General features: G+C 37.5%; 1 protein-coding gene across 1 annotated transcript in view; it reads left to right on the top strand.

Annotated features, from left to right (window-relative positions):
* LOC131668442 (putative aldehyde dehydrogenase family 7 member A1 homolog) overlaps positions 1-27,652 on the top strand; it is a 787,423-nt gene that overhangs the window by 353,075 nt on the left and 406,696 nt on the right. Inside the window, exon 3 of the mRNA XM_058942621.1 lies at positions 23,071-23,258. Within this exon, the coding sequence (XP_058798604.1) occupies positions 23,071-23,258 (188 nt within the window). The remainder of the gene's footprint in view (positions 1-23,070; positions 23,259-27,652) is intronic.

Below are 27,652 nucleotides of genomic sequence, written 5' to 3'. Positions count from 1 at the left end.
GTATTAACTGTTTCCCTTGGTTTTAGCAGCTCGAAGTAGATCACACCCTTCTGATCCCACCAAACACAGAGCATTGTCTTCCGTCCAAAGCGATTTGGCTTTGCAGTGGATATCGATGGTTCGCCTGGAGTTACCCATGATTTTTTATGCTTAGGATTCTCGAAATATATCCACTTTTCATCCCCAGTCACAATTCGATGGAGAAATGACTTTCTTTTGAACCTGTCAAGCAACATTTCGCAAGATGTTCTTCGGTTTTCCTGCTGTCTTTCGTTCAGTTGATGTGGGACCCATTTTCCTACCTTTTGAATCTTTCCCATGGCTTTCAAACGTATGGAGATCGCTTCCCGTGTGACATTTAGTTGATCTGCAAGTTACTGTTGCGTTTGAGAGTCATCTTCGTCCAACAATGCTTGCAAATCGTTGTTTTCAAATTTCTTCGGTGGTCTTCCACGTTCTTCATTTTTCACATCAAAATTGCCATTTTTAAACTTTTTAAACCATTCAAAGCACTGTGATTTACCAAGACCTTGGGGACCTTGGGGTCAACCCGTCGGATGACCATTCACATTGGGTTAATTCTTCTGGAGGTAAAACTGTCTTGGGGATAAACTGGGGGCTTACATTTCTGACGGTTAACTTGACAAGTGGAGTTATTCAGGGGGTATGCGATTGGGGTTGATAAGGGCTGAGGTTGATCATGGGGTATGCGAGTGGGCTTGATCAGGGTGTATGCGAGTGGGGTTAATCAAGAGATGAGGTTAATCAGAAGGTTCGGATTAATCAGGGGACATGAAAGTGGGCTTGATGAGGGAATAAGGTTAATCAGAGGGTACGCGAGTGTAGTCAATGAGGGTCAATCACCGAGTATGAGAGTGAGGTTGATCAGGAGTATGCGAGTGGGGCTAATCAGGGGGTTAATGAGAAAGTTGATTAAGAGATATGCGTATGGAGTTAATCACTGGGTGTTTAAAAGATATATCGGAACACTTTAGGTTTATTAGTATTATTTTTCACAAGATAGATCGTTTTTATTAATTTTTTTATGATCCATTTTTGAATTTGGACGATAAAAATATATACTATAAATGCAGTTTCACCCCTGTACAACGTGGGGCTGGCAATCCCCAGTGACAGAACCTGTATGGTTACGTTTCTCTTCTATATAGATTTTTTCAAATTTATTTGTCGAAATGTTTTTGTCGAAACCTAGAGAGCAAAGAGCCATTTTCGAGCTATTCTGGGGCAGAAACGAGAGGTACCATGCAAAGGAGAGAAATTGCCAGTGACCTTCACCATACCTCTGCCAGGAACGCTCCCGAAGAAGAATGCGGCTTAGCGTTGACCCCAGCGACGGCTAGTACAACCACCCGCAGGGCGCAGCCAGACCTTCCCAACGTTTGCGGCATACAGATAGCAATGCCAAGGCTACTCTCTCTCTCTCTCTCTCTCTCTCTCTCTCTCTCTGGCAATATGGCGAAAGTGTAGAAGTCAGGAAGGTGGCAAGGCGTTAGCTCGCCGACTACCTTCTGGTAATTGCACAGTCAGTGTTCTAGGTTTAATTTAGCGAACCGTTAAGGCGATCACTCACCGGATGATTTCGCTTAGCATAAATTAGGCCAAGTCGATGTATCGCGAAGGTGGTCACCCGCCGCGCGATACTGTTTCTTTGTTCGTCTTAATATTGTGCGAGTGCAGCGAGTTTAAGTTTTATTTATCTTTTCTTTTTTGTGTGTGTGATATATTAAGAGTTTCGACGTGTTTCTTAGTGATTAAGATTTTGTACGCGTATGATTGAAGATAATTATAGTATTTAATTTGGTTTTCTGAGACTCAACTTTCTCTTATTTCTTGACCTTTTCCTCCGTCCTCCCCGATTGCTTTGAGCGAGAGCGCCTCACTTGCCCACCCTAAAATTGGTAACGTTGCAAGATTGTTACAAATTCTACATAAATTGATCAAAAAGGAATAAAATAAAATATAGTTTTTTTAAACGCATTGATTCATTATTCTTTTACAATATTAGATGAAGAAGCTCATTGAACATAAGTATAGTTTGAGACTTCCATAATAGAAGAATATAAATTATATATACGTATATTATTCATTTGAAGAAAGAATTTTTTATTGAAGAAAGAAATTTCGATAGATGCTTCCATCTTACTAGTGTCATTTTGAATTTTATAACTGCGAATTATCACTTCCAATTCAAGAACTGCAATTTATGACTTTCAAATATATAATTAAAAAAAGCTCTTTCATAGCCCTAATGCTGTGTTCGATTGGAAAAGCAACAAAGAGGAGGTATAGCGGTACCTGCTATAATTCCCCGTCACATGTTTAATTAAAATTTTTGCTTGTTTGTGAAATAAAAATATCAAAATGTTGATCATCAATTGTTTATCCAGGACAAATAATTATAAAACTTTCATTCTTTTGTTTACTGCAGCTATCTAAAATAAGGAAAAAGTGATTCGAGTCTACGTGTGTTAGCAAAATATTGAGAATATAAGAAAGAAACAAGGCTAATTATAATTTTTAAGAATTTGAACAATATTTAAAAATATATAGAATTTTTCTTCATAGAAGAAGAATAAATAAACATGCAATAAAAATGTCTCAAAATTCCGATATATTATTTACTCAAAAATTTTCAATCTTCTTGTCTGTCTATAGTATAATTATGTGTATAAATATATAATTTTAGAAATCAATTTTTCTGTTTATTCGCTATTCGATCTAAAAAATAGATATTATCAAAATTAATATAAAAAGTATTTTCTTCATAACGAGTAAAATTTCTTAACTCGTTATACCTCTCTCTCCTTGTTGTTTAATAATCACCTGTGTACAACTTATTTTACTTTATAACTTTTTGTATCAATCAATTTATTGTATTTATAGTCTTTCTTGTACAAGTATGCTCACGCTTCTACATGAGGTAATTAAGAGCGGAGAGAGATGCGAATACGCAGGGACTCACTAGACGCACGAAAGTGAGACGGATAGAGCAAGGATAGCTTCGCCGTAACGAGTAGTCCCGCGTGCTGGTTAATTGACACAAGATGAAAACGCGAGAGCGAGCCCGCGAAGCCAGAGAGGTATCACACCTGCGCCTTAATAGAAGGCCGTATGCGGTATACGTACTCATGTAGAAACGCTCACGACAAGATCCTCGATTAACATAACTCGGCTGCTTGCCTGAACGCTCAATTTGTAAGTAACGGCCCGATAGTTCTCTCTCTCTCTCTCTCTCTCTCTCTCTGTCACGCCGCTTGTGTTAATGCTTCTTTATTAAAGAATCTTTGTTGATTACCGATGTCGATCTGTGTATACGTTGTTGTTTTATTTCAAATGCTTTATACTCTTGCGCCGTCCTTTCTAGCGTACCATCAAAATTCGCGTTATTACCTAACCACTCCTTTCCTCGTTTCTCTTGTTACATTGGGGACAGTACTTTTTGCTGTATCCCAGTAATCCACACTCGATACACTTGAGTGGTTTGGAGAAGTCTACCTTCCGTCTTCGGGGAGCTTCCGGCATCTTAGTGCGGTCCTCCGAAGTCAAGTTGTGCTTCATCCCTTCAGATATCTCCTTGAGAGATAATAGCACTTGGCTCAGTATATCCCGAGTCTCGAATTTCGCTTTCTATGGAAGGCTTTTATGACTCGCTGATATTGATCTCTGCTCTTTCGATTAATATTTTCTAACTTGGGTCAGGGGCGGGGTCTCGCCTAGCCGAAAGGCGACTCTCCAGGCAGTTTTCAATATTCGTGCCAGTCATGCCACTCATACGAATCAATTTCCGAGATCCAGGCTCAAATCAGGTGTTTTATCTTTCGAAATTAGCGTTCAAATTGTGTTTTCTCACACAAAGGTGTCGGGCCTTACTCCCGGAGCTCGAGGCAAAGAACTTTGGGTGGCTGCTATGACCATGGCTGCGACTCTTTACCCACAATAGTGGCACCTACCGATTGCCATTTGATAGGGAGTAATTTCTTATCTACCCAAATGAAATTCGGATTGCCGGGACCATTGGTCCTCTGCAACTAGCTCCCGGAGCGGTCTCCCGTCCTCTAAGAGGCCGCGCGATACCACAATCCCGAGAGATTTCCCCTCAAGTGAATCCCGGATTTTGGCTTTTCTGGGCTCGAGTTGAACTCTTGGGATGTGGTAGATTCCGCGTTGAATGTTTGGGCGTTTACAGGCCGCATCTCACCACGTGTTGTCATGATCCGTGTTATTTCTTTTGTTTGGCCAGTTGGCTTGCCCTAAGGGCAAGCGTTGTGTGTTTTGCCTACTGTTTCTTTACAGAGACAGCGTTTTCAGCCCCACCACGTGAAGGTACACACATCCGCACTTGTGATTGCAAGTCTTCGTTCAAATGCACATTGCATTTACTTCGGGTCGACTAGCATTAGTTGCTTGTCGAGGGCAATCGGTGACGCATTTTGTACTTCAGCATTTGCATTTGCATATGCCCGTACAGGAAAGAGAAGTTTACGACGTCCTCTCCCAAAACAACGAATTGTTTGTTTGAGAAGTCTCCGTTCTCTGTTGAGAAAGAGAATTACTGTCCGCCGCTTTAACAAAAGATTTTTGCACAAAGTGACCTGGCCAGCCGCGAGGCTGGCCATATGGTGCACTATGTGCATCATCTATGTTTTTGCTAAGCGGACCATAATCGAGCTTCCTGAGAGCGTCGTGATTGCAACCGCCTTATCTTATCAACAGTCGCGCAGTCAACAAGAGAGGTAGAAAGTATCCGCACAGCGCACGCTAGTCTCGGGAATTGTTTGTCCGCGGGCGAGGTGTCTCGCGCTTTTCGGTTTCGCCCTCGATGGCGAAATCCTCCACTCACGTACGTTCACACACACTCGCTCTCGTTAGACGAAGGCACAGCTCCTCTCGATGAGTCCGTCAACTCGTCTCGGTACTTCCCAAAACTTGGGAAACTTCTTTTTATCGCTCACTGCAGTTAGACACTCGGATTGCTTATCCTCGACTAGTTCATTTATATTCGTGCGCGTTCCGTCCCATATCGTACCGAATTTCCTTATTACATTTTCCCCCAATCGGTAGGTGCTGCCCTCGCGGGCAGCCGCATGGTTGGGTTGATAGCGCTAATAGGACGTTTATCGTCATAACTTATACAGATTTTTTTATTTTTTAGTGGATTAAAGAGTCATTGACCGAAAGGCTGATTGCGTAGTAATTGGTAGAAGATCGAGTGAGGGCGCAGCTTTGTCGCCAGAAGTGCGCTCAAATAATGAGGAAAAAACAGGAGTCCTCACGATTAGAGCGAAAGCGAAAACCAGAGCTCGCCAAGCTGAAGCAGGACGAATTGGCAGATAAAATCAAGAGAAGAGTAGTGTCATCAAAATCGTCCTCCTTAGCGTCATCCTCATTAGCATCATCTTCAGGATCGGTGACGTTGTCATCGTCGGCTACGTCTCTGCGTCTGCGACGTCTGAGTCTGCGACGTCTACGACGTCTGCGACATCATCGATGCCTTCAATTGAAATTGTACAGGATGAGGCAATGGATTTGTTAACAGCAACAGCAACATCCACATGCTGTCAAAGAGAAGAAGCGCAAGTCGATGTTCCACTCGATTTGACTACTACTGTAAGTACTTAAATTATAGAAATAAGTAAATAATTAATAAATATCAATTAAAAATAATAATTACAAAAATTTCTTTTTACAGAAAAAAATTTCGTTGGTGAAAAATGTCGAGTATGTTCGACGAAAAGTTATCTTGATTCCGGCCCAACCAACAGTGAGGAAACCTACTTGCCCCTCGAAGGTCGTCGGATCAAAAAAATTGAAATAATAGTAATAATATTAAAAAAAGAAAAAAAACTGTAAATTTTGTAAAATTTATAAAAGAAAACTAATAAAATAAACTAAATTAAAAAAACAATAATGCGTTAATGTACTTTTGCGAGAACACATGCGATGTATATAGTAAGTAGCATACGGTCTAGAGCCCTATAGAGTTTGCATATGGCTATAGTTAGCTTGGAGAACAGTAGATTACTACTTTATATCTGTCTTTTTATATCGTGGTCCATCGGCTGGCAGAGCATTACGCATGAAAACACCTCGAAAATTTGCAATTTTTAGTATTTAAGCATATTTTCTTATATCATGATCTGTCAGTACTCGATTAGGTAAAGTTACTTCGAGCTTTTTTTTATAAACCTTTTCCACTTGAATATGGTTTCAGATGATGACCATAACCATTGCGATATGGTATCAAATAAAATCCTTTACCAATAGCAATAGCTGCCATAGTTTTATTGCGTCTATGAGCTTCTTTCAATTAATTTTGAGCGGCCTTAGCACTGTTAACGGCTTTTGCTATTGAAGCAACTCCTCCAGCTAGAGCTCCAGTGGCGCTTAAAGCAGCAAATAATGGAATTAAGAAAGGAAGCGCTCCATCAACTTTACTGGGAATAGGTAAAATACGTGGTAAATTTATTTTACTTCTACCGCCAGCCTTTTTCACAACTTCTTTGGCTCCTTTTATAGCCGAACGAATAACTACAAGAGCTCGATTGTTAGACATACTACTTTTCGAGACTGTCTTAATAATTTTATTCAATGTAACTGACGGCTTTTTGATTTTTCTACATTTCTTTCGTGCTTGGCGTTTTTTAAACACTCTACCTCATTTCTTACTACCTTTCTTCATATTGACACCCATACTAAGCTTACTTTTAACTTTCAATATGTTGGCTACAGTGAAGGCAGCTGCTTTCTCACCAAAACTGCTATCTTTAGCTTGCACTCTTTCCCAAGCTTTTTTAGCTAAAATTTCTTCAGCTCTATTTCTTGTCGCAATATTCTCCAGATTTTGCGCATAAGCAATATCATGTTCTTTACAAGCAACGTCTAGTGGATTTTTACCAGGATCTCCACGTACCAATCGTTTGTTCAATTTTGTACCAAGACGACAATACTCATATCCAGGTAAGTGAGCTTCAATAGGCAAGTTATTTATAATCTTGTTCACTAGATCATCACCAGTCTTTCTTTTATAGTACCTGATCATACTTCTTCGAAAGACAGCATGTTAATGAAATAAAAGATATATAAGCAGACTTTTTATACCTAACAAACTCATTGATTGAGGTGTCGATGATGAGTAAACAACATGGATTTCAAAGAACAGCCTCTTAAGCTTCAAGTCATTAATTTCGATAGAGTGGTAAAGACGGAAAAACAAGAAAAAAGACATGGTGAACTATTGCCTAATAGTATCCGTACCGTTTTCTGTGGACCTAGTAATTGTGGAAAAACTAATTGTTTATTAACATTAATCACTCATCCTAATGATCTTAGATTTGAAAACGTCTACTCAAAATCCCTTAATCAGCCTAAATATAAATTTTTGAAAGATTTATTAGAGCCTATTAATGGTATAGAGTATCATGCTTTCAGCGAGCATGAGACAGTTATTTTACCAGAGAAAACACGACCAAATTCTATCATGATTTTTGACGATATAGCCACTGAGAAGCAAAAAAACGTAAGAGCATTCTTCTGTATGGACAGACATAAAAAAGGAGATCTATCTCTGTCAATCGTACGCTCGCATTCCGAAGCATCTCATTCGAGATAATGTGAATTTACTCGTTTTGTTTCGACAAGATGACGTGAATATTAAGCACATTTACAATGATCATGTTAACTCAGATATGTCTTCTGAGGAGTTTAAAGCAATTTGTTCAAAATGTTGGAGAGATGATAATCATGGGTTTTTGGTTATCGACAGAGACAGACCAATAAATCATGGACGATATAGAAAGGGATTTGATTCTTTTGCTATAAATATAGAGGAGTGAGTGGATGAAGATTACACAGGCCGACAGAATTTGACAAAAATATTTTACCAAGAACCCGAGTATAGTTTTCCGAAGGTTTTTTGCGCGCTGAATCCGAATCCGAGGTCAGAATTACTCTGGTGGCTCCGATTTTCGAGATATCCTAACCTTAAAGTGCAAAAAACGCGATTTTTGCCTATATTTGAGGTTATGTAGCAAAGAAAAGAAATTTTTTTTCAAAAAACTGTATACATCAAATTAAAGTATGAGTTTTCTTCTTTCAAATACCGTTGAGTATGCTCGGATATCTTTTTTTTTCACGAAGTTACACAAATTTGAAAATTTCAAATTTTATGAATTTAAAAAGCACCACACCATTCAGCCCAAGCTATCTAACAAGTAACCACATTAAAGAGCCATTCACCAATTTAAACCAAACTTGGAAATATGACAAAACACTAAAAAATATTGTGAGCATCGTGCTTCTATTTACAAAATGCTCTCTTACGGGTAGAAACCACCCCTGCCAACCCCTAAACAGGCTCACCCATATAACCCTGGGTAGAGCAAGTTTAATTAACTGCTTTTCGATAAAAAAAACTCATTTTCCAATCACAGGTATGCGTACTAATCTCGACCTAGATAAGCCTCATCCCCAAATACCTGCTGAACCCTTTAAAACCACCCCTACCAACCCCTAAGCAGGCACACCCACATGACCCTGGGTAGAGCAAGATTAATCAACTGCTTTTCGGTAAAAAAAACTCATTCTCGGGGGTTTTGGAAACTCTTCAAGTTACTATTTTTCGAGCGAAATATTGATTTCAAAAAAATATCCTCCACCATTTTGAATTCGCTATCTGGCGTTCGCCATCTTGGATTTGAAAAAACGAAATTTTGGTAGTATATTCGAACTCAGCGACCTCGAAAACCCCCGAGTACTAATTTCCAACCAAAAATATGCTAATTCTATGATTTTCATCCACCATCTTGAATCTGCCATCTTGGATTTTCAAAAATGAAAATTCTGACTATAGATTCATATTCAGCGACCTCGAAAACCCCCGAGTAAGAAATTTTAAGCCAGAATAGTCAATAGAAAAATGTATGCCGAAAAGGGTTAAAAGCCACCCCTATCTACCCCTTGCAGGCTTATATACGTAACCCTAGTTACACCAAGTTTAATTAAATCCTTTTTGATGAAAAAATTAATTTTTTAATCACAAATAGACATACACATCTTAACCTGGATATGCCTTATCCCTGTATACATGTACAACCCTTAAAAATCCTTGGGCAGGCTAATCATAGAACCCTGGGTAAGCTATTTTAATCATGTGAAATTCGATGAAGGAATTAATCACAGATAGACATACGCAGCTTATTTTTTGTACGCGGTTGGGAGGGCTGGTTTTAAAGGGTTGAGGAGGTATTTGGGGATGAGGCCTATCTAGATCATATTAGTACGCATACCTGTGATTAGAAAATGAGTTTTTTTATCAAAAAGCAGTTAATTAAACTTGCTCTACCCAGGGTTATGTGGGTGAGCCTGTTTAGGGGTTGGCAGGGGTGGTTTCTACCCGTAAGAGAGCATTTTGTAAATAGAAGCACGATGCTCACAATATTTTTTAGTGTTTTGTCATATTTCCAAGTTTGGTTTAAATTGGTGAGTGGCTCTTTAATATGGTTACTTGTTAGATAGCTTGGGCTGAATGGTGTGGTGCTTTTTAAATTCATAAAATTTGAAATTTTCAAATTTGTGTAACTTCGTGAAAAAAAAAGATATCCGAGCATACTCAACGGCATTTGAAAGAAGAAAACTCATACTTTAATTTGATGTATACAGTTTTTTGAAAAAAAATTTCTTTTCTTTGCTACAAATTTTTTTACCTCAAATATAGGCAAAAATCGCGTTTTTTGCACTTTAAGGTTAGGATATCTCGAAAACCGGAGCCACCAGAGTAATTCTGACCTCGGATTCGGATTCAGCGTGCAAAAAACCTTCGGAAAACTATACTCGGGTTCTTGGTAAAATTTTTTGTCGGCCTGTGTTATTTAACTTTAGAAATTACAAGCGTAAACATGGCTGACTTTGAAAGAGAAAAGAAGGTGCTCAAGCAATAATCCATGGCTCGTGATGCCATAAGACGCAAGTATCAACTAATAAAACGCGGTAAAGCTGATTTAGAAAAGACATTGCATGAAACTTTTAAACCTATGGTTAATCCATTGAAGAAACTCGTAGAGGTAACTACTGATAAAAGTAACGCTACTACTACTACTACTGCTGAACAGCTAACGAAAAAGAAAAGGAAAATTGCGTTCGATAATCTTTTCAAGTCAGAAGTAGCAACTGACACTCTCTACAAATCTAGATATTTCAATAGTACTGCTAATGAATTAAATTCTGCATTGCAACCACTTGATACTACATTTGAGTCTGCTATTTCTATTGATGATGATGATGATGATGAATCATCACTTGATACAACTGCTATAAATTTGAACAAAAGTAGTTCTAATGTAACTACAGAACAGAGACAACGGCTATTGGATTATTCGAAGGTAGGAAACTATGTTCGACTATAGCATGAACTTCAGCAAAAAAGTAATTTAGACAAGACATTTAGTGTTCGCTTGCATATGTAACGAAGGCTCGTTCGTTACAATTATTTAGAGGTGTGCAAGTGAAGCGCAGTTGCTCATAGCAATATTGAGGCGGGAAGGGGGAAGAAGTAAATCAATGAAAATGGTTAATAACTTTATACACACAAACAACATTCGCATTTAAACAAATATAATTTCATTAAGCCAAAGTTAAATTACACTTAAACTCCGCAAATACCGCACATTAACAAACTGCATTACACACTCTTTAATCGACTAACACAACGACGTCCTTAACAACTATTACAAAGAAGGAACAAATTAACCATCTAATCGCGCTTACAAATCTCTAGAAAACACAACGCGCGTCGCCCGGCAGATGACCGCCTTGACGACGAACCGACTTAAGCTAGTTGGCTAACAGAGAAAGTCGTCCGGCGAGGGATCGCCTGGACGATTTCTCTTTGCGCGATTTACTGCCCTACCGTCATTAGGGCAGGTAGCCGGCGTCTGCATGCCTTGCTACCTACCTAATGTTAAAATTCGCACACAGTGCCGTCGATGAAGAGAGAGAGAGAGAGAAAGAGAGAGAGATTAAATTGAAAACTATACCTTGGTTCTGGAGCGGGAGTCCTGGCTGCACCCTGCGCACGGTGTTGCAGGTCGTCGCTGGGCAACTCCTGTCGGCTTCCTCTCAGCCCTCTGTCCTCGGCTGAACTTCTTCGCCGCTGGCCGTCCACCGTCCTGCTCTGGTCGACTCCGAAAACCTTCTGAGTCTCTCCTCGACTTACTAGCGTCTGTGTCGCTCGTTTTTTTTTTCTCGCGACTTACAGCTTCTTGGCCGATCTTTTCTCTCCCCACTTCACCTACTTACTAGGCGGTGCGCGACCAACGCGCTAATTGGTTCTAAACGCGCGCCTGCCTAATATTGCGTAGGGCACGCACGCCCCCGACTATTTCTCTCTCTCTCTCTAACATCTCTATACTCTCTCTGTCGCCAGTTCAGCCGCTTCGGGCCTGCTCGGCCCCGCTCGGCAATCTCCGTCAGCTGTAACAGAGACCATGCATTAGACGCATTCTTAAATGCGCCTAACGCTGGTCACCGTGCCTTGCCGAGAGAGAGGGGACCTTGGGAAAATTCTGACGAGAACAAGCGCATCGCTTGCTCTCGTCACACATGAACATACATATTTCATAGGCAATTCTCCAATTTCCTTCCAAAACGATAACGTGACTGTGTGAGTGATAAAGCATACAGCAAGACGCCTGGTTTAATGGAACTTCTCTTTCTAAAAGAACCTGATTCTAAATTAATCAGTTCATCGTATATTGAAAATTATTTAAAAATTCATGAAATCACTAACTCTCATCGAAAGATATACGAAACAAATGGAGAATATCGCAATAAGCAAGTAAATAAATTCAAAAAGTATATTGGTCCAAATTTCTCTTTGAGCAGTAGCGCTAAGAAGCGAAAATCGACTACTGATGGAAGAGGTCTTTTTCCTAACTATAAAATAGCTAGAAAAGGAACATTATTTGATTATGTACATTGGAATGATCCAAACGAGCTCGTTGATCGATTGAGATTGCTTATTGCTGAACAAACCGCCTGTAATTCTAGTCATGTTAATGAAATTCATTCAATTATTGAAGAATTATGTGAAGCTGTCTTTATACTCGTATATTAAGATATATATTAATCCTAAATATTGCTCAGTAATAAAATGAGTGTTGATGTGTTTGGACGTATATTGAATAAAAAGGAGAGTAATCGAGGTCCTCCTGGTGTAGGGTATAAAATCACTAAAGACGGACAATACGACGCGAATGACAAAAGAATTTGTAATATAGCCGATCCTCAGGAGATTAACGATGCTATAAACAAAAGGAAAGTTGTGAAAAACTAGTGAAGCTATCGTTACTACGCTTACGAGTACGATAAATGATCTTATAAACTCATTGGATACCATAAGATTAGAATTAATAATGCATCGAGAAGTTATTAAATAGTTAGAAGAAGATAATAATAATAATAATAAGGAGAAAAAACTAAAAATTGGACCGTTTGACTTTTCACATCAATTTAAAAATAGATTGAAAATGAAACATCAAAGAGTGGTGGATGACTTACATAAACCAGCACGTCGAAACTATCCCCGTAGAAAAGTTGATGTACGTGGACTAGATGAAATATGACAAGCTGATCTTGTAGAGATGCAAGGTTACTCGAAAGAGAACAAAGGCTTTCGATATCTATTAACTGTCATTGATATATTTTCAAAGTACGCTTGGGCAGTTCCTGTGAAACAAAAAAATGGTGTAGATGTTGCTTATGCAATGGAGTCTATATTAAGAAAAGGACGCACTCCTAGAAATCTACATGTGGACCATGGCAAAGAAATCTACAATTCAAATTTTCAAAGAATAATGACAAAGTATAAAATAAATCTATATTCAACCTATAGCAATCTTAAGGCATCTATTTGTGAACGTTTCAATCGCACGCTAAAAAATGTCATGTGGAAAAGATTCAGTCTACAAGTAAATTACAAATGGATCGACATTCTAGCTGATTTATTTAAATCTTACAATAATCCAAAACATTGTACGATAGATATGAAGCCTAAAGACGTAACTAAAGAGAATGAAATACAGGTGTTGAGACGATTCGAACACGTTTTCGAAAAAGGATACACTTCTAACTGGTCTACTGACATTTTTACTATTCAACGAGTTGCGAAGACAAAGCATATCACTTATCATTTAAGAGATTACAAAGGCAATTTAATTGTTGGAGGTTTTTACGACCAAGAACTACAGAAAGCTATGTATCCTGATGTTTATCTCATTAAAAAAGTTTTAGCACAAGTCGAAATCTGATATGTGAGCATTCGCGGATAACGCAAATAATAAATCCGGGCACGGTTAGGCAGGAACAGCTCGGCTCGTCAGGTGTTATCGGGGCGTAGTGGCTCCAATACCAGGTCGTGGCGAAAGACTCGCATGCCTAACGCGAGATTAAAAGGTCGAGGAGATAGGCGGAAGGACGGAATAAAGCGGACGCGCATTAAGAAAACAAGCATGTTATTTATTAGAATAACGGATAAATGTTAACAAAAATAATATAAGAGCGGCGAAGCAAAAGGTGAGAGAGAGAGAAAACAAGAAGCTGAATTGGGAGAGGGAGAGAAAGGTACGCAGCAGTACTTACAAGTTGCTGCCTTTTGAAGGTCGGTTCGCAATAAGTGCACGAATTACAGACTACAATTAAATTATAAGCCCGAATAGGCTCGCGCCGGTGGCAGGAGACCGTCACTCACACACTCCACACTCGCACGATACTTCAGTTCGGTAATTCTCTCACGCTGCACACTCTAAATCACGCTGATCAGGAATCACAGACTCAAGGCACGAGTGTCGTCAGCAAAACACGTGCGGTCGCGTTGAAGAACGATCACCGAATCTGCTGTGCCAAGAAAATCAAGCGCCCTCCTCACGGTCCGCGCGTTCAATAGTCGGACCATCTCTCTCTCTCTCTCCGTCCTACTCTCTCTCTGTTACCTACCTTGCTTCAGCCTACTGAAATTAAAATGACATATAATATACATTTGGCTTATATTAATAAATTAGAATATGGAAGAGAGAGACATAACGAGTATCATTCACACTCGTTATAGTATGTTTTTTTAATTGACTTCGAACTAGAGAAGATAACTTTTTAATCCACACATAGTGGAATTTCAATTTGAAATATTTATTGTTAGTTAGACTATATGAATTTTCATCAATGTAATCACTTTGCAGTAAAAGAAGATTTACATGCTTAGTTTGCTTTGCTTTTGCTATATAACAATGTGAGATTTCGAATGTTGATCCATGTTTTTTAAGTATGTATAAATTTATAGAAATAAAATTTAATCGTTCAAATTTAGGAATACTTTTAATTTGTAGCGATTTGTTTTAGTAATGGAATTTCTGAGCCAGCCTTCAAAGGGTTATATTTATTCATATTAATATTAATGTGATGAGAGCAAGTGTAACGGTCCTATCTATGAGCTATTTTCTTATTTCACTGAATCACTGCAACCCGCTAAACTCAATCTGTGTACATCAATTAGCATATTAAACGGCGCCACCTCACATATTATTTGATTGTCTTAGTACCAGAGTGAAATTTCATGACTCTATAAGGAGCGTGACGTCACATACATATATAGATATAGATATAATAGTTTTCGTTATTTGTTTAAAATATGTTAGTTAACAATAATTTTGATGAAACAAAGCATTTTTTATATAGATTTTAGAATATACATTTAGATTATAATAATTTTAATTGCGTTTAATTATTAAATGATATTGAATTTTAATATGCAAAGTTAATTTGTTTATTACATTGTAAAAATTAATTATTAGAAAAATGCGAATACTCTAAATTCATAATAATATCTTAAAAACATGAGTAAGAATTGGTTTAATTGATAACAGTTTAATTATGACTGTTATCAATAAATAAATAATTAATAATTTATTTAAACATAAAGTTGTATATAGATCGAAAGCGTTACTTTTGTATATAATAATGAGAGCTTTATAATTTATAAATCTTAACTAATCTAGTAATTACATTATAAGATTATAGAAAAAACCGTTACAAATATGAAAATTTATCATAATTCAAATGTTATTAACTAATTTGAGTATTTCTTTTGAGAAATTACTTCTACAATTAATAAACTATTAATTTATGTAAAATTTTATTATTGTTTTATTGTAAATATTGTAATATTACATTAATTAACTTTATTAGTTAATAACTTTTGACGATACTATTTGTGATAATTGTAAATCATAATAAACGATCAATAACTAATTTTGTAAAGTTTACATGTTTTAAAATTTCAGTATTAGATGTTTATCCACTTGTAAATTTAGAAAATTTATTTCTCAAAAGTGCGAATACTTCTCAAAGATTCGAAAATTTCTCGTAGAGAGTTGTCCGGCAAAAATAGGCGGGAAAATCTGTGTATAAATGCGCTAATTTTTGCACAGGGTAGCATTCACTCCTAGCCTTGCAAAGTAAGCTTATGAGATTGAATAAACTTGGCTAATACCTAAGTTCTTTCTCTCATTGTGATTAACTGAGTAAATTCTGTCTCTTTTTATTGTAATTCATGCTCGACTTATCGAACACTTCGCGCTATAAGAAACTTGGGCTGAATTATATCCTTTATAAGAAAGACTTTAGCTCTGCTATGCGACAATTCGCACCATAAGAAACTAGGGCAAAGTCTGTCTTTTCTTTGAAATTTTACTTCCATACTTATATACATTATTTGTTGATTTATGTCATATTAATAATTAGAGTAAATTTGAAAGAAACGAATTTTTACTCATTAACGCGACAAGACCACGAGAGTACGAACTATAAAATAAATTATAAGTGATACGAACATCACACAAGTAATAGCCTGCTTCTTACTTGCCTCTCCTCTCCACTCTCGGCAAGGCGCAGTGGTCGGTATAGGACGTACACTGAACATACATTTAATACTGAACCTCTTTTTCAGCCGACGAAGATCGCCGAACGACCGAACGAGCAATCAAGGGAGATAGAACGACAGTCAATAGACGGAAAGAGATAAACAAAAGAGAGAGATAGAAAAAAAGAGAGCGCACATGAGGTATAGGTAAGCTCGGGCTGGCACGCGGCCAATAAAAGCTACGTCGCATGCCGCCTAAAAAAATGATGGCTAAGTGAGGAGGGCTAATGAAAGCCGCAGTCACCGGCGACATGAGGGAGGTCGCTGTTTGATATTCTGTCGCCGGACTAATGACTCTGAGAGCTGATAGTTTTCATGCGCCTGTGGTTCGTTTTACAATATCGTGCGCTCGTGAATCTGATTCGCTCCAGCCCGTTAACACGATCGACGAAGAGGTATTCGGTCTCGGGCAACACCCTGACCATCGCCCACCGTCGAGTCTAGACCATTTCTTCTGAGGCTCCTCTAATTGGAGGGTCGCATTGCTGCTCTATTAAGCAGGTAGGTTTGTCTGTACACAGTTCAGCCTGATGCTCTTTTCGGACATTCTCTTCGATGTCACGGTCTTTTACGGGCGCGCTACCACAGCTATAAGTGACTGATTTAGATCAGTCTGGTTTAACAACATAGGGATCGTAGCTGCTGTTGGTTCAGATTGCTGCTCTGTTAAAATGGGTTCACTGACTTCAGCTATTGGTTTATTGTTTTCATCTTTGATTTATAATGAAAAATAGACAAATTAATAAAAAGTCAATTCAATTTTCGGATTATTGAAAAATACAGATATGAAAAACTTACTGCTTTTTTTTGAAACTAATGATGGTTCCGTTTCTGATAAAGGTATATCTTATCTGTTATTTAGCGAGTTGTTGTTGAACAATATATAAATCTTTGGAACATTTCTTATTATACTTTTCCAACTTATTTTTGATTTACAACGAAAAATTAAACAATTAATAATGTCTTAATTTGATTTTTGAATTATTGAATCATACAGATATGAAAAAACTTACAGCTCTTTTCTTCGAAATTGATCGCCAATTCAAGTCTTATTTGAAATTATACCACTGTACTCAATAAAACATTTCTAGGTATGACAGTACAGGCTTCTTATGTTATTATGTTATTATGTTTGCTCTTGTGGTTGCTTGAGTTCTTAGTAAACTATATTTTTTAGATATCCCTACAAATTAAAATCAGATAATATCAAGTCGGGTGAACGAGCTGGCTATGCGACTGGTCTTATACGTCTAATCCATCAATGAGCATATTCTTGATTGAAATTCCTCACTATGCGTGCTTAATGTGCAGATACTCTATTTAGTTTTATCCACATTCTCTCGCGGAAAAATTTTAAAATATTTTGTCCATTTGCATTGGTATTAAAGGTTCAACCAAGTAACTATTAACAGTTCCACACCAGTCATTGATACTCAAGCAATGTTGATATTGAACTGATTGAAACCAGTGAGGGTTTTCATCTAACCAATAATAGGAATCATGCCGATTTCGAGCTTTTCTTACTTCTAAATGTCGCTTCATCAGAAAAAAGAACAAATTGAAAAAAGTATGAATCGAACTCAATCATTTGTAAGGCTTATTGAGAAAAATGAGTGCGTTCTAACGAATCATTCGGTGTTAAAGCTTGAGTTAAGGTAATATGGTATTGCTGATAATTCAGAACTTTTAATATCCGTAGAACCACTGCCTTAGTAATACCACTTACTCTGACTATCTGACGCGATTTTATCTGAGGATTCATATGAAAAAATGTTAATATTACCATAATTCGAACATCATTTGTACTATATTCATGGTGTCGTGGTCGATGACGCAACTAAATATTTCGTGCTCGCTAAAAAATTGGAAAAAAGTTTTTTTCTCAAAATCAAATTTAAACCGCAAATCTTTGTTCTATCGATAAAACTATATATTTTTCCTCTCTATATTTTTTTTCTATCTAGCTTATTCTTTTATGTATTCGCAATCAAATAAAATCTCGTTTTTTACAAAAAATGCTCTAACTTGGTAAAAGATTATTGAAAAACGTGCTCGACCTCTCATTTTGAAGCTAAAGAAATTCTTTGGAAGCTGTGACCAGTTTTTTTTCACGTACGAGGTCGAAGTCTGCGGCCTATTAAACTCATATGAAATTTTTTATATTTTTTACCTTTTTATTAGTCATATTAAACTAAAATTTGATATTTTAGAAGTCTGCAATAGCATTTGTTAAATGCCTTCATCTCCTCTTTTGAATACCCAATGTTAAATGCCCAAAAGCATACGAAGGGTAGTGTAAATTCTGCTTGATGTAACTTTTAAATGATAGAATAAGTTACATTAATATGACTAGAATTATGATCTGCTTGTTTGGTTGTAATTAATTTTATTCGGTCCATAAACTTATTCAGGTCATTTTAGTAGACATAGTCAAACTACATTTTCTTTTCTTACAAAATTTATACTGAGATAAAAGACCACTTTCTTCAATAGATTTCCGTTTCTTAGCATCACCGTCGTTGCCAAGAGATTAGTTAGGACCAATATAGTTTTTGAATTTTTTTACATCCTTATTTCGATATTCTCCATTTGATTCATAATAATAGCGTTAGTGTTTTTAAGAATATCCATTAAATTTTCTTTTTTCAATAAGTTTATTAATTTAGAATTAGATTCTTTACGAAAATGAAGTTCTATTAAACTAAAAGATTTGGAGTATCTTTCACTATCGCTTTATCACTCTCAAAATAAATAGGAGAATAACCAATTGTATACTTATTTTTCTGTAGACGGACTCCAAATGATTTATCTAGATTACTTTTTATATCAGACTCCTGCAATAATCGAATATAGTTTCTTGAACTTGAGTCGTCCAGCAACTGTGTTGAATATGATTTGTCGAAATTTTTCGTAGTAGTATCTATAGGTTCACTATTATCATCAGACATATCTAATTCATTCACAGTATCATCGTTACCAAGTAGCAGATTAAAATATAGTATCTAATGGTTGCATATAAATATCAAACTCATTGGTAGTATCAATAAAGTATAGAGATCTCTTTGAACTATTGCTGCTTTTGACTTGAAAATTTTATTCTATTCTTAGATGATTCTATTCTTTTCGTAGGTATTTCGATAGTAGGAGTAGTATTAGTTTTTTTAATATCTTTCTCTACAAGTTGTGCACAATGCCTGCATTATGAGGGAGTACAAGGTTCCGAAATAGTATAGTATTGAAATAACAAATAAAGAGTCGCTGAAAAAAGCAAAAGTATCACGCATTCAGTTTATCGAAAATGCTTAAATGGAGAAGAAATTATTAAATGTACTCAGTGTAATATACGAATCAAATTACATCAAGTATTAATAGAGAGTGAGAAAAAGACAGCACTAAGTCTTCATGATGGTAAACATTGTATATTTGATAATAATCTTTCCATATTCCATTCCATTCCATATTCAGATATTTAATAATAATCCAGACATACTTTCATATGGGTATTATAAAACTCTCAAAATTAGAAAACTGACAAAGAGAGTTGCAAAACTACGAGTAAGAGATAGAGAGAAAACAAAGTGATGAAAGAGCATAACATTGTAAAAAGATTAAGAATCGAAAAAAATTATTCTAGAGGACAGCATCAACGAAAGGATTCTACTCATTCGACAGTCAGGAGATGTTGCTCACGACCAGCATCAAGTAGCGAGCAGGACGAGCCGCCTAGAAAGAGATTGAAACTGACAGCAGGTTAGAAGGAAAGAATGACGAGAGTGAAATACCGGCTGCCAGAATCGGTGGAGTGGGAAAATGGCTTAAAATGAAGAATCGTCAGAGACGAGAAACTGAAAGTGAGGGAAACGAAAACATCGGCTCGAGCTCTAAGAGTGGAGTTGATACTAATAAAACTGAGATTTCGCTATTATTAAATTCTGAACAGTTGTTCAGAATTCGCTCAAAAACAACAGCCTTACTCTCAATCACTAGTATATCAACTACCAACTCATAAAACAAGTAAGTCACTTGAATAATTTCTATTTATTAATACGCTAGCAATAAACAATCAACTAATTCTTTGATTTTTACTTTTTTGTAGAATGGATTTTCCGACAATGAATAAGGTTGCCAAAACGACTTCCCTTTCCAGGAAGACGATGTCTCAACTAGCTAGGGACAATCTCCACCAAATCACTCAAGTCAAATGATTAATAAATCGATATGAATTTAGCGTTATCATTACCATTGATGACGAATTTCAGATGTTTTATTCTAAAAATGTGGGCATGCTTCAGAAATACAAACAAATGCTTAAGGGTTTATAACAAACTAGCAAGAAGGAAGAGCTGTTTATTTCTCATCGCGATGGTCCTAACTTCGAATTTAAAAATAATTGTCGTATAGACCGAAGAAATAATAAAAATATTTTTGTATTACTATTGTTATTAGTTAGTTTTTAATAAATATAATTTACTAAATAAAATTAACAAAAAATAATAACCAATCGAATAGTGTTATTTTTATTTAACTATCTTCTTATTTCCTTTTATGGAGAGATGAAAGTACATCCTTTTTCAAAAATATGTTTAGACTTGCTAACTCGTACTTTATCGCCTACTCAGAATTCCGGTTTCTTAATGAAAAGACGTTGATCGTAAAAGAATTGTCTCAGCATTTCTATTTCATTCATCTATAGTCACATCTTTAGTCTTCATTTCGATTATACGATGTTTTCGGTTATTGTAAGATTTGAATAAATCAACAAGAATATCAAACCATTTGTCATTTACTTGTGGACTGAATCATTTCTATATAATATTTTCTAGCGTACGGTTGAAAGATTCGAAAATATATGACTTAAGATTGCTATAAGTAGAACATAGATGCTATCACATAGATGCAATCATCCCCAATGCTACATTAACCATGGAGTGCTACTTATATGCAGGTGTCCAGTCAAATCAAGTTGCTTTTTTGTACTCTCTCTCTCTCTATCTCTCGCTAATTTTTTCTCTTCATAGTAGATTCGCATCCGCGTAAATTTGAGTTGGATAAATTGAATTAAATTCGGTGATACTGGATAGCATAGCGCTTATTCGTCGGCTGCCTTGTATTTCTTTTTCCTCTTGTTCAAACCGCCGGTTGTTATCTCAAGTTGTAGGTGAGAGATTTTAAATAGCTAAGGCATTGAACCGCCGGATATTTCTAGCTTGCATCGCCAGGTATCTTTTTTTTTTATTCTTGTTGAATAAATCGATTGAGTTTGTTTTTCATTCATTAATTAAATTCATTTCCTCTGTTAACCTTCCGTCTCCTTACCCCAACCGTAAGAGCGAGGACGCTTCCTTTATCCTCCTTTCTAAAAAATTGCTAAGGCGAAGCAATTTTGTTACAGTCCTTTATGCTGCAAAATTTTAAATATATAGAAATATATTATTTAGTGGATATATTTTCATATATACGAGGTGTCATCAAAAAGTAAGGTGAATTTTTATTTTTCTCAAAAAATATTTATTTATTCATCAATTTTTATTTTATCTCCTTCAAAGTAATCCCCCTCGGATATAATGCACTTGTGCCAACGCTTTTTTCAATCCTCAAAGCATTTCAAAAAAATATTTTTTGTGATCTTGTTTAGTTCATCCTTCGATGCCGTCTTTATCTCCTCAATCGTGGCAAAACGCCGTCCTTTCATGGGCCTCTTCAGTTTTGGGAACAAGAAGAAGTCACAGGGAGCCAGATCTGAGGAATACGGTGCCTGTGGCATCGTTACTGTGTTGGTTTTAGCCAAAAATTCGCGCACAAGCAACGATGTGTGAGCAGGGGCGTTATCATGGTGCAAAAGCCAATTTTTATTTTTCCACAAATTCGGACGTTTCTGGCGGATTGCTTCGCGCAAATTGCGCATAACTTGCAGGTAATATTCCTTATTTACTGTTCTACCCTGTGGCAAGAACTCATGATGCACCACGCCCCTGCAGTCAAAGAAAACTGTAAGCAAAACCTTTACATTTGATCGAACTTGGCGTGCTTTTTTTGGTCTTGGTGATCCAGAATGCCTCCACTGGAACGATTGAGTCTTAGTCTCAACGTCATAACCGTATACCCATGTTTCCTCACCTGTTATAACCCTGTTGAGTAAATCTGGATCATCGTTGACGTCATTCAGTAGCTCTTGGGCGATGCTCATGCGACGTTTCTTTTGGTCGAAATTGAGCAATTTCGGAACAAACTTCGCTGACACACGTCTCATGTCTAAAACACTCGTCAAAATTGATTGGCACGAACCAAATGAGATGCCAATATCATCGGCAATTTCTCTAATGGTAATTCGACGATTTCCCAACACTATTTTCTTCACTTCTTCAACATTCTCATTAGTTGTTGATGTGCTGGGGCGTCCAGAACGAGGTTCGTCGTCGGTGTCTTCTCGGCCTTCTTGGAAGAGTTTATACCACTTGTAAACATTTTTTTGGCTTAAAGTAGACTCACCGTATGCCACTTTCAGCATTTCAAGTGTTTTGGAACATTTGATTCCATTTTTCACACAAAATTTAATGCAAACTCTTTGATCCATGTTTTTAGACAACAGCAAATCGTGGAGCACGCAAAACACTTCTAACCTTGATGCCTCTCACAAACAAACCAAACATACTACAAAGCAGAAATTTGGAACGTATGTTCTCGACGAGTGTACCGACATAACCAAATAAAAAAGTCGAAGATCGAACGTACGTAGCCCGCTAAATTTCAAAATTCACCTTACTTTTTGATCACACCTCGTAAATATGTTTCTACAAATGTGCGCATAGGTCAGAAGAGATTAAATAATGTTTACATGTTAAATAATTTTATCGAAACGATCAACGATTATTATTTAGAAAATTAGGAAAAATTTTTTTATATCTTTGATTCATTTGTATAAAACATACATTACTATTAATAATGATGAAGGATGAAAAATAATAAAAGCTTTACAAAGGAACTCTCGTAAAATTTAAAAGAACAAATTATATAAACTAATTGTAAGTAATATTCAGTATATAATTATTTATATTAGGTATTCTAATAGCTTTTAATTGTTTTAGGTAAGATATTATCTGAGGGAATAGGTGAAGTACAGGAATATATAGATATATGTGACTATGCGGTCGGACTATCCCGAATGTTGCCGGGAAAAATTTTTCCGTCAGAGCGAGATAACCATATTTTACTAGAATTATGGAATCCCATAGGTGCAGTAGGAATTATTACAGCTTTCAACTTTCCCGCAGCTGTAAGTATATTAGTCTTTGCAATAATATAACTTTCATTAAATTCCGTATACTCCATCTGTTTTTATTAAATTCTTTAACTAAAAGTGATTTAAAGACACTGAAAGAGACCCTACATACAACAGTATGTAAATACAACAGTAGGATAATATGTTATCGAGAATAAGACATTACCTTACCGAAAGATGTATAGGTGTGAGAACGACAAATCGCATATTTGACCTTACATGAGATATGATCTCATTTCAAAGTTGTTATGGAGATTCGAATTTTTTCTAATATTAATGAAAAAATAAAATAAAAAGCTTTTTTTTCCGAACCAAATCATCTTTTAAATTAAATTTAAATGACAGAATTCGATTATTTATAATATATCATAATTAATCGTTTGTAACGGTCCTATCTATGAGCTCTTCTCTTATTTTCACTGGATTACTGCAACACGCTAAACTCGTCAATCTACTCAATTCAATTAGTATATACAAAGTCTGTCCGGAAAGTATCGGGCCTACCTTTATATTTTCGGGCTAGCGTTATTCTTTATCATCTGGTGGGTGGCATCCTTCAAAATAATTGAATAACAATAATACCCACTTGATTGAATAACACGGTTCCATCGATGTTTCCACTTTTCAAAACAGTCCTGGAACTCACTTTTAGGGATAGCCTTACGTACACTCGTCGCATTGTTTTCAACCGTTGAACACGGCACCGACCTCGACCTTCAGCCTCTCCGACGGCTAGAGCGCTCTGCACCGTGACGTCACTGGTGTGCTCCCCGCTGACCGTCTCGCTAATGTTTGTTGTCGTCGCTATTTTCCTCCTTCTCGTTCCCTCGTTCGCCCCACAATACTGCCGCCTCAATCCGTACCTCGCTCGTTAATTGTTGTTATTGTTGTTATCGTCGTTATCCTTGTTGTTCAGTACTGCAGCACGTCCAGACTGCTCACGTGCGCACTCACGCACCTCGCCGGTTACCCACACGCACCAGTACCGGGTATACTTCGGAACACGGCTGGGCGCGACCCAGCCTCACGCTCCAATACTCGTCCGCGCACCGGGCATGTCTCCGAAACGAATGAACGTCGACGAGGTCGCGGGGCCAACTTGGAAAACCGTAACCTTTCGGTTTTATCCGCGCGCGCGACTTCCTCTACTCATAGCTTAGCAGAGACTTCCCGAATTTTTTTGCGGCGTTCCGCAATTCGAGCGTCCTCTCTCTCCCTCACTCTCTCTCTCTCTCTTCTTCTTCTGCGCTATCTGCATCGCTCCAGTCGTCAGCTCAGCCCGTGTTCAGCAGCTCGTAAACAAAAGATCCAAGCATGAGTGTGTGTACCAAACGCACACACTCTCAGCCTGGCGCGGCGCACGGACATGTGCGAGAGCCAAACGGACGAGATCGGCCTAGCCGAGATTCTCCGTTACAACATAGATTTTTAACATTCACACACTACAAAATTAGTCCAATAACAACAACGATAATAATGACAGGAATTAGAAAAGTCGACTCATTTTTGTTTCTTACATAAAACATCTAATCCATTAAATAAAATAAATTTTGACAGCTTACAATTTCTTTATTCTTCATAAATCGATTAACAAACTCTAACTTTACAGTGCTCGTTGAGCAATTGAGCATTGGTAGCGAGCAGACGTGTCTGCTGTTGTCTCTCTTATTCAGTTTGTTCTCATACTTGTGCTCAGTGCTGTACTTGCATTTACACACTATTTGCAGTGTTTGAACTAAACAAATCCTCAGCGATTGCTTCCATAACAGGGTGCCTAGAAGAAAACTCGAGTTCCTATTCACCGACTGTTCCCCCCTTTGTACGCTCAAGCCACTTATCAACCATTGAGTGAAAATGCCATTGTCATCAAATCTATCGACGGGTTATCTAACGATTGTCACACAGACGGCTTAGAAAACTTAATCGACGTCTATCACATAAAATTTATATTTAAAATTTCCGGAGATTAGATTTCACTCGAGGGGAGTGTGGACGTGTATTGGATGTGAGCGCGAGTTTTGGTAAGAAAGTCAAAGAGGAAAAGTGTTTGAGGAGAGAAATAGAGGTAAAAAGAGCGTGGAGGTGGAGGAGGAGTGGAGAAGAGAGAGAGAGGCCCGGAGAAAAGCAGGAAAAAGCAGAGAGAAAGGAATAAAGAATAAAATAAAAGTTGAGGTTAAGAGAGAAAATCAGAAAGCGGGAAAGGCAGGCAGAGAGTAGGGGCGGTAAGAAGTAAAGGCAGAGACAGAAAAGGTAAGACAGGAAATAAAGGTGGGATCACCGGTAGTTATAGAGAGTCGAATTAAGGCGTACGGGATAGGATGGAAAGATTTGTGACAACAGAAAAATTAAGAGATAAAGGTGGAAGGTTGGATAAGAAAGGCCCAGAGGAGGAAAAGAAGAAAAGAGTAAAGGTGGTGAGGGGGAGAGAGAGCGGGGAGGGGCTGAGGGAGAATAATAGAGGAGAAATGAGAGAGGTAAAGAGATGCAAGTGTGAGAGCGAGGGAAGCGAGATGGATGGGGAGGGGGGAGAAGGATTGGACAACCCGATAAGAGAAGTGGGAAAAAGTAGTGGTGCAGAAGAAATAATGGAAAAGATACGGACAGACATAAGGGAATTAAGAGAGGTATGGGAGGAGGAAAGGAAAGAATGGACAGAAATGTTTAAAGAAATAATGGGAAAAATGGAAAGAATGGAGGCAGAGGGGAAAAGAAGAGAAGAAAGGTGGGAGAAGGAAATAGGAAAAGTTAGGAAAGAACAAGGGAGAGAGAGAGAAGAAAGAAAGAAAGAGACGAAAGAAGAAAGGGAAAAAGCAGAACGTAGAGAAAAGAAACTGCAGGAAAAATGGGGAGAGAGGATGGACCAGTTGGGAGAGGAGTGCGTGAAACTAAAAGAAAGCATAGAAGGAGGAAACAAGAAGCAAAGAGGAACAGAAGTAGGCAATAAGGAAGAATTAGAGCATATGAGAGAAAAAATGAATAGAGAAAGTAGGATAAACAATATAATAGTAACAGACTTAGAGGGTGAGTTAAGATGGGAAAAGAAGGGAGAGGCAGAGGTCTGGTTAAGGGAGGTACTAGAAATGAAACGAGAGATAGTGAATCTGAGAAGAATAGGAGGAACAGCGGAGAGAGATGATCGGAGAGAAAGAAGTAAAAAAAATATGTGGCAAATTAGATGCGCGTCATGGGAACAAAAAGAAGGAATTATGAAGAAGAAAAAGAATCTGGCACAGAAAATGATATACATACGAGGTGTGTTCAAAAAGTAAGGTGACTTTTCACATTTCATGGGCAACGTACTTTCGATTATCGATTTTTTTGTTTTGTTATGTTGGTACACTCTTCCTGAACATCGTACCAAGTTACAAGTGTATAGCATTTTTTGTTTGGTTGTGAGAGGCGTAAAGGTTATAAGTGTAAAAAATGAAATAAAGTGCTCCGAAACACTTAAAAATGTTGACGGTGGCATACGGTGACACTGTTCTGAGTAAAAAAAATGTATACAAGTGGTACAAACTCTTCCAGGATGGCCGGGAAGATACCAATGACGAGCCTCGCTCTGGACGCCCAAGCACGTCAACAACTGATGAAAACGTTCAAGTAGTGAAGAAAATTGTTCTGGAAAATCGTCGAATCACTATCAGAGAAGTTGCTGAGAATGTTGGTATATCGCTTGGCTCGTGCCATGAAATTTTTTCTAACGTTTTGGGCATGAGACGTGTGTCAGCGAAGTTTGTTCCGAAATTGCTAAATTTTGACCAAAAGAACCGTCGCATGAACATCGCTCAAGAACTGTTGAATGACGTCAACGACGACCCAAATTTACTCAAAAGGGTCATAACTGATGATGAATCATGGGTATATGGTTATGATATCGAAACCAAAGTCCAATCGTCCCAATGGAAGAGCCCAGATGATCCAAGACGGAAAAAAGCACGCCAAGTTCGATCAAATGTCAAAGTTTTGCTCACTGTTTTCTTCGATTACCATGGCGTGGTGCATCTTACCATATGAACGTACGGTCAATAAACAGTATTATCTTGAAGTTATGCGCCGTTTACGAGAAGCAATACGAAGAAAACGCCCAGAATTGTGGAAAAACAATTCATGGCTTTTGCATCACGATAATGCCCCTGCTCACTCATATTTGCTTGTGAGAGATTTTTTGGCCAAAAACAACACCATAATCATGCCTCAGCCACCATATTCGACGGATTTGGCCCCATGTGACTTTTTCTTGTTCCCAAAACTAAAAAGACCTATGAAAGGACGGAGATTTGCAACGATTGAAGAGATAAAGACTGCATCGCTGGAAGAGCTCAAGGCTATACCGAAAAGTGCTTATGAGAAGTGCTTTGAGGATTGGAAAAACCGTTGGCATAAGTGTA

The sequence above is a fragment of the Phymastichus coffea genome, unplaced genomic scaffold, assembly GCF_024137745.1.
Source record: "Phymastichus coffea isolate CEN01 unplaced genomic scaffold, Cenicafe_Pcof_1.1 PCOF00006, whole genome shotgun sequence".
Classification (NCBI taxonomy): domain Eukaryota; kingdom Metazoa; phylum Arthropoda; class Insecta; order Hymenoptera; family Eulophidae; genus Phymastichus; species Phymastichus coffea.
The sequence above is the reverse complement of the archived record's forward strand: the minus strand, read 5'-3'. Positions and strand labels throughout refer to the sequence as shown.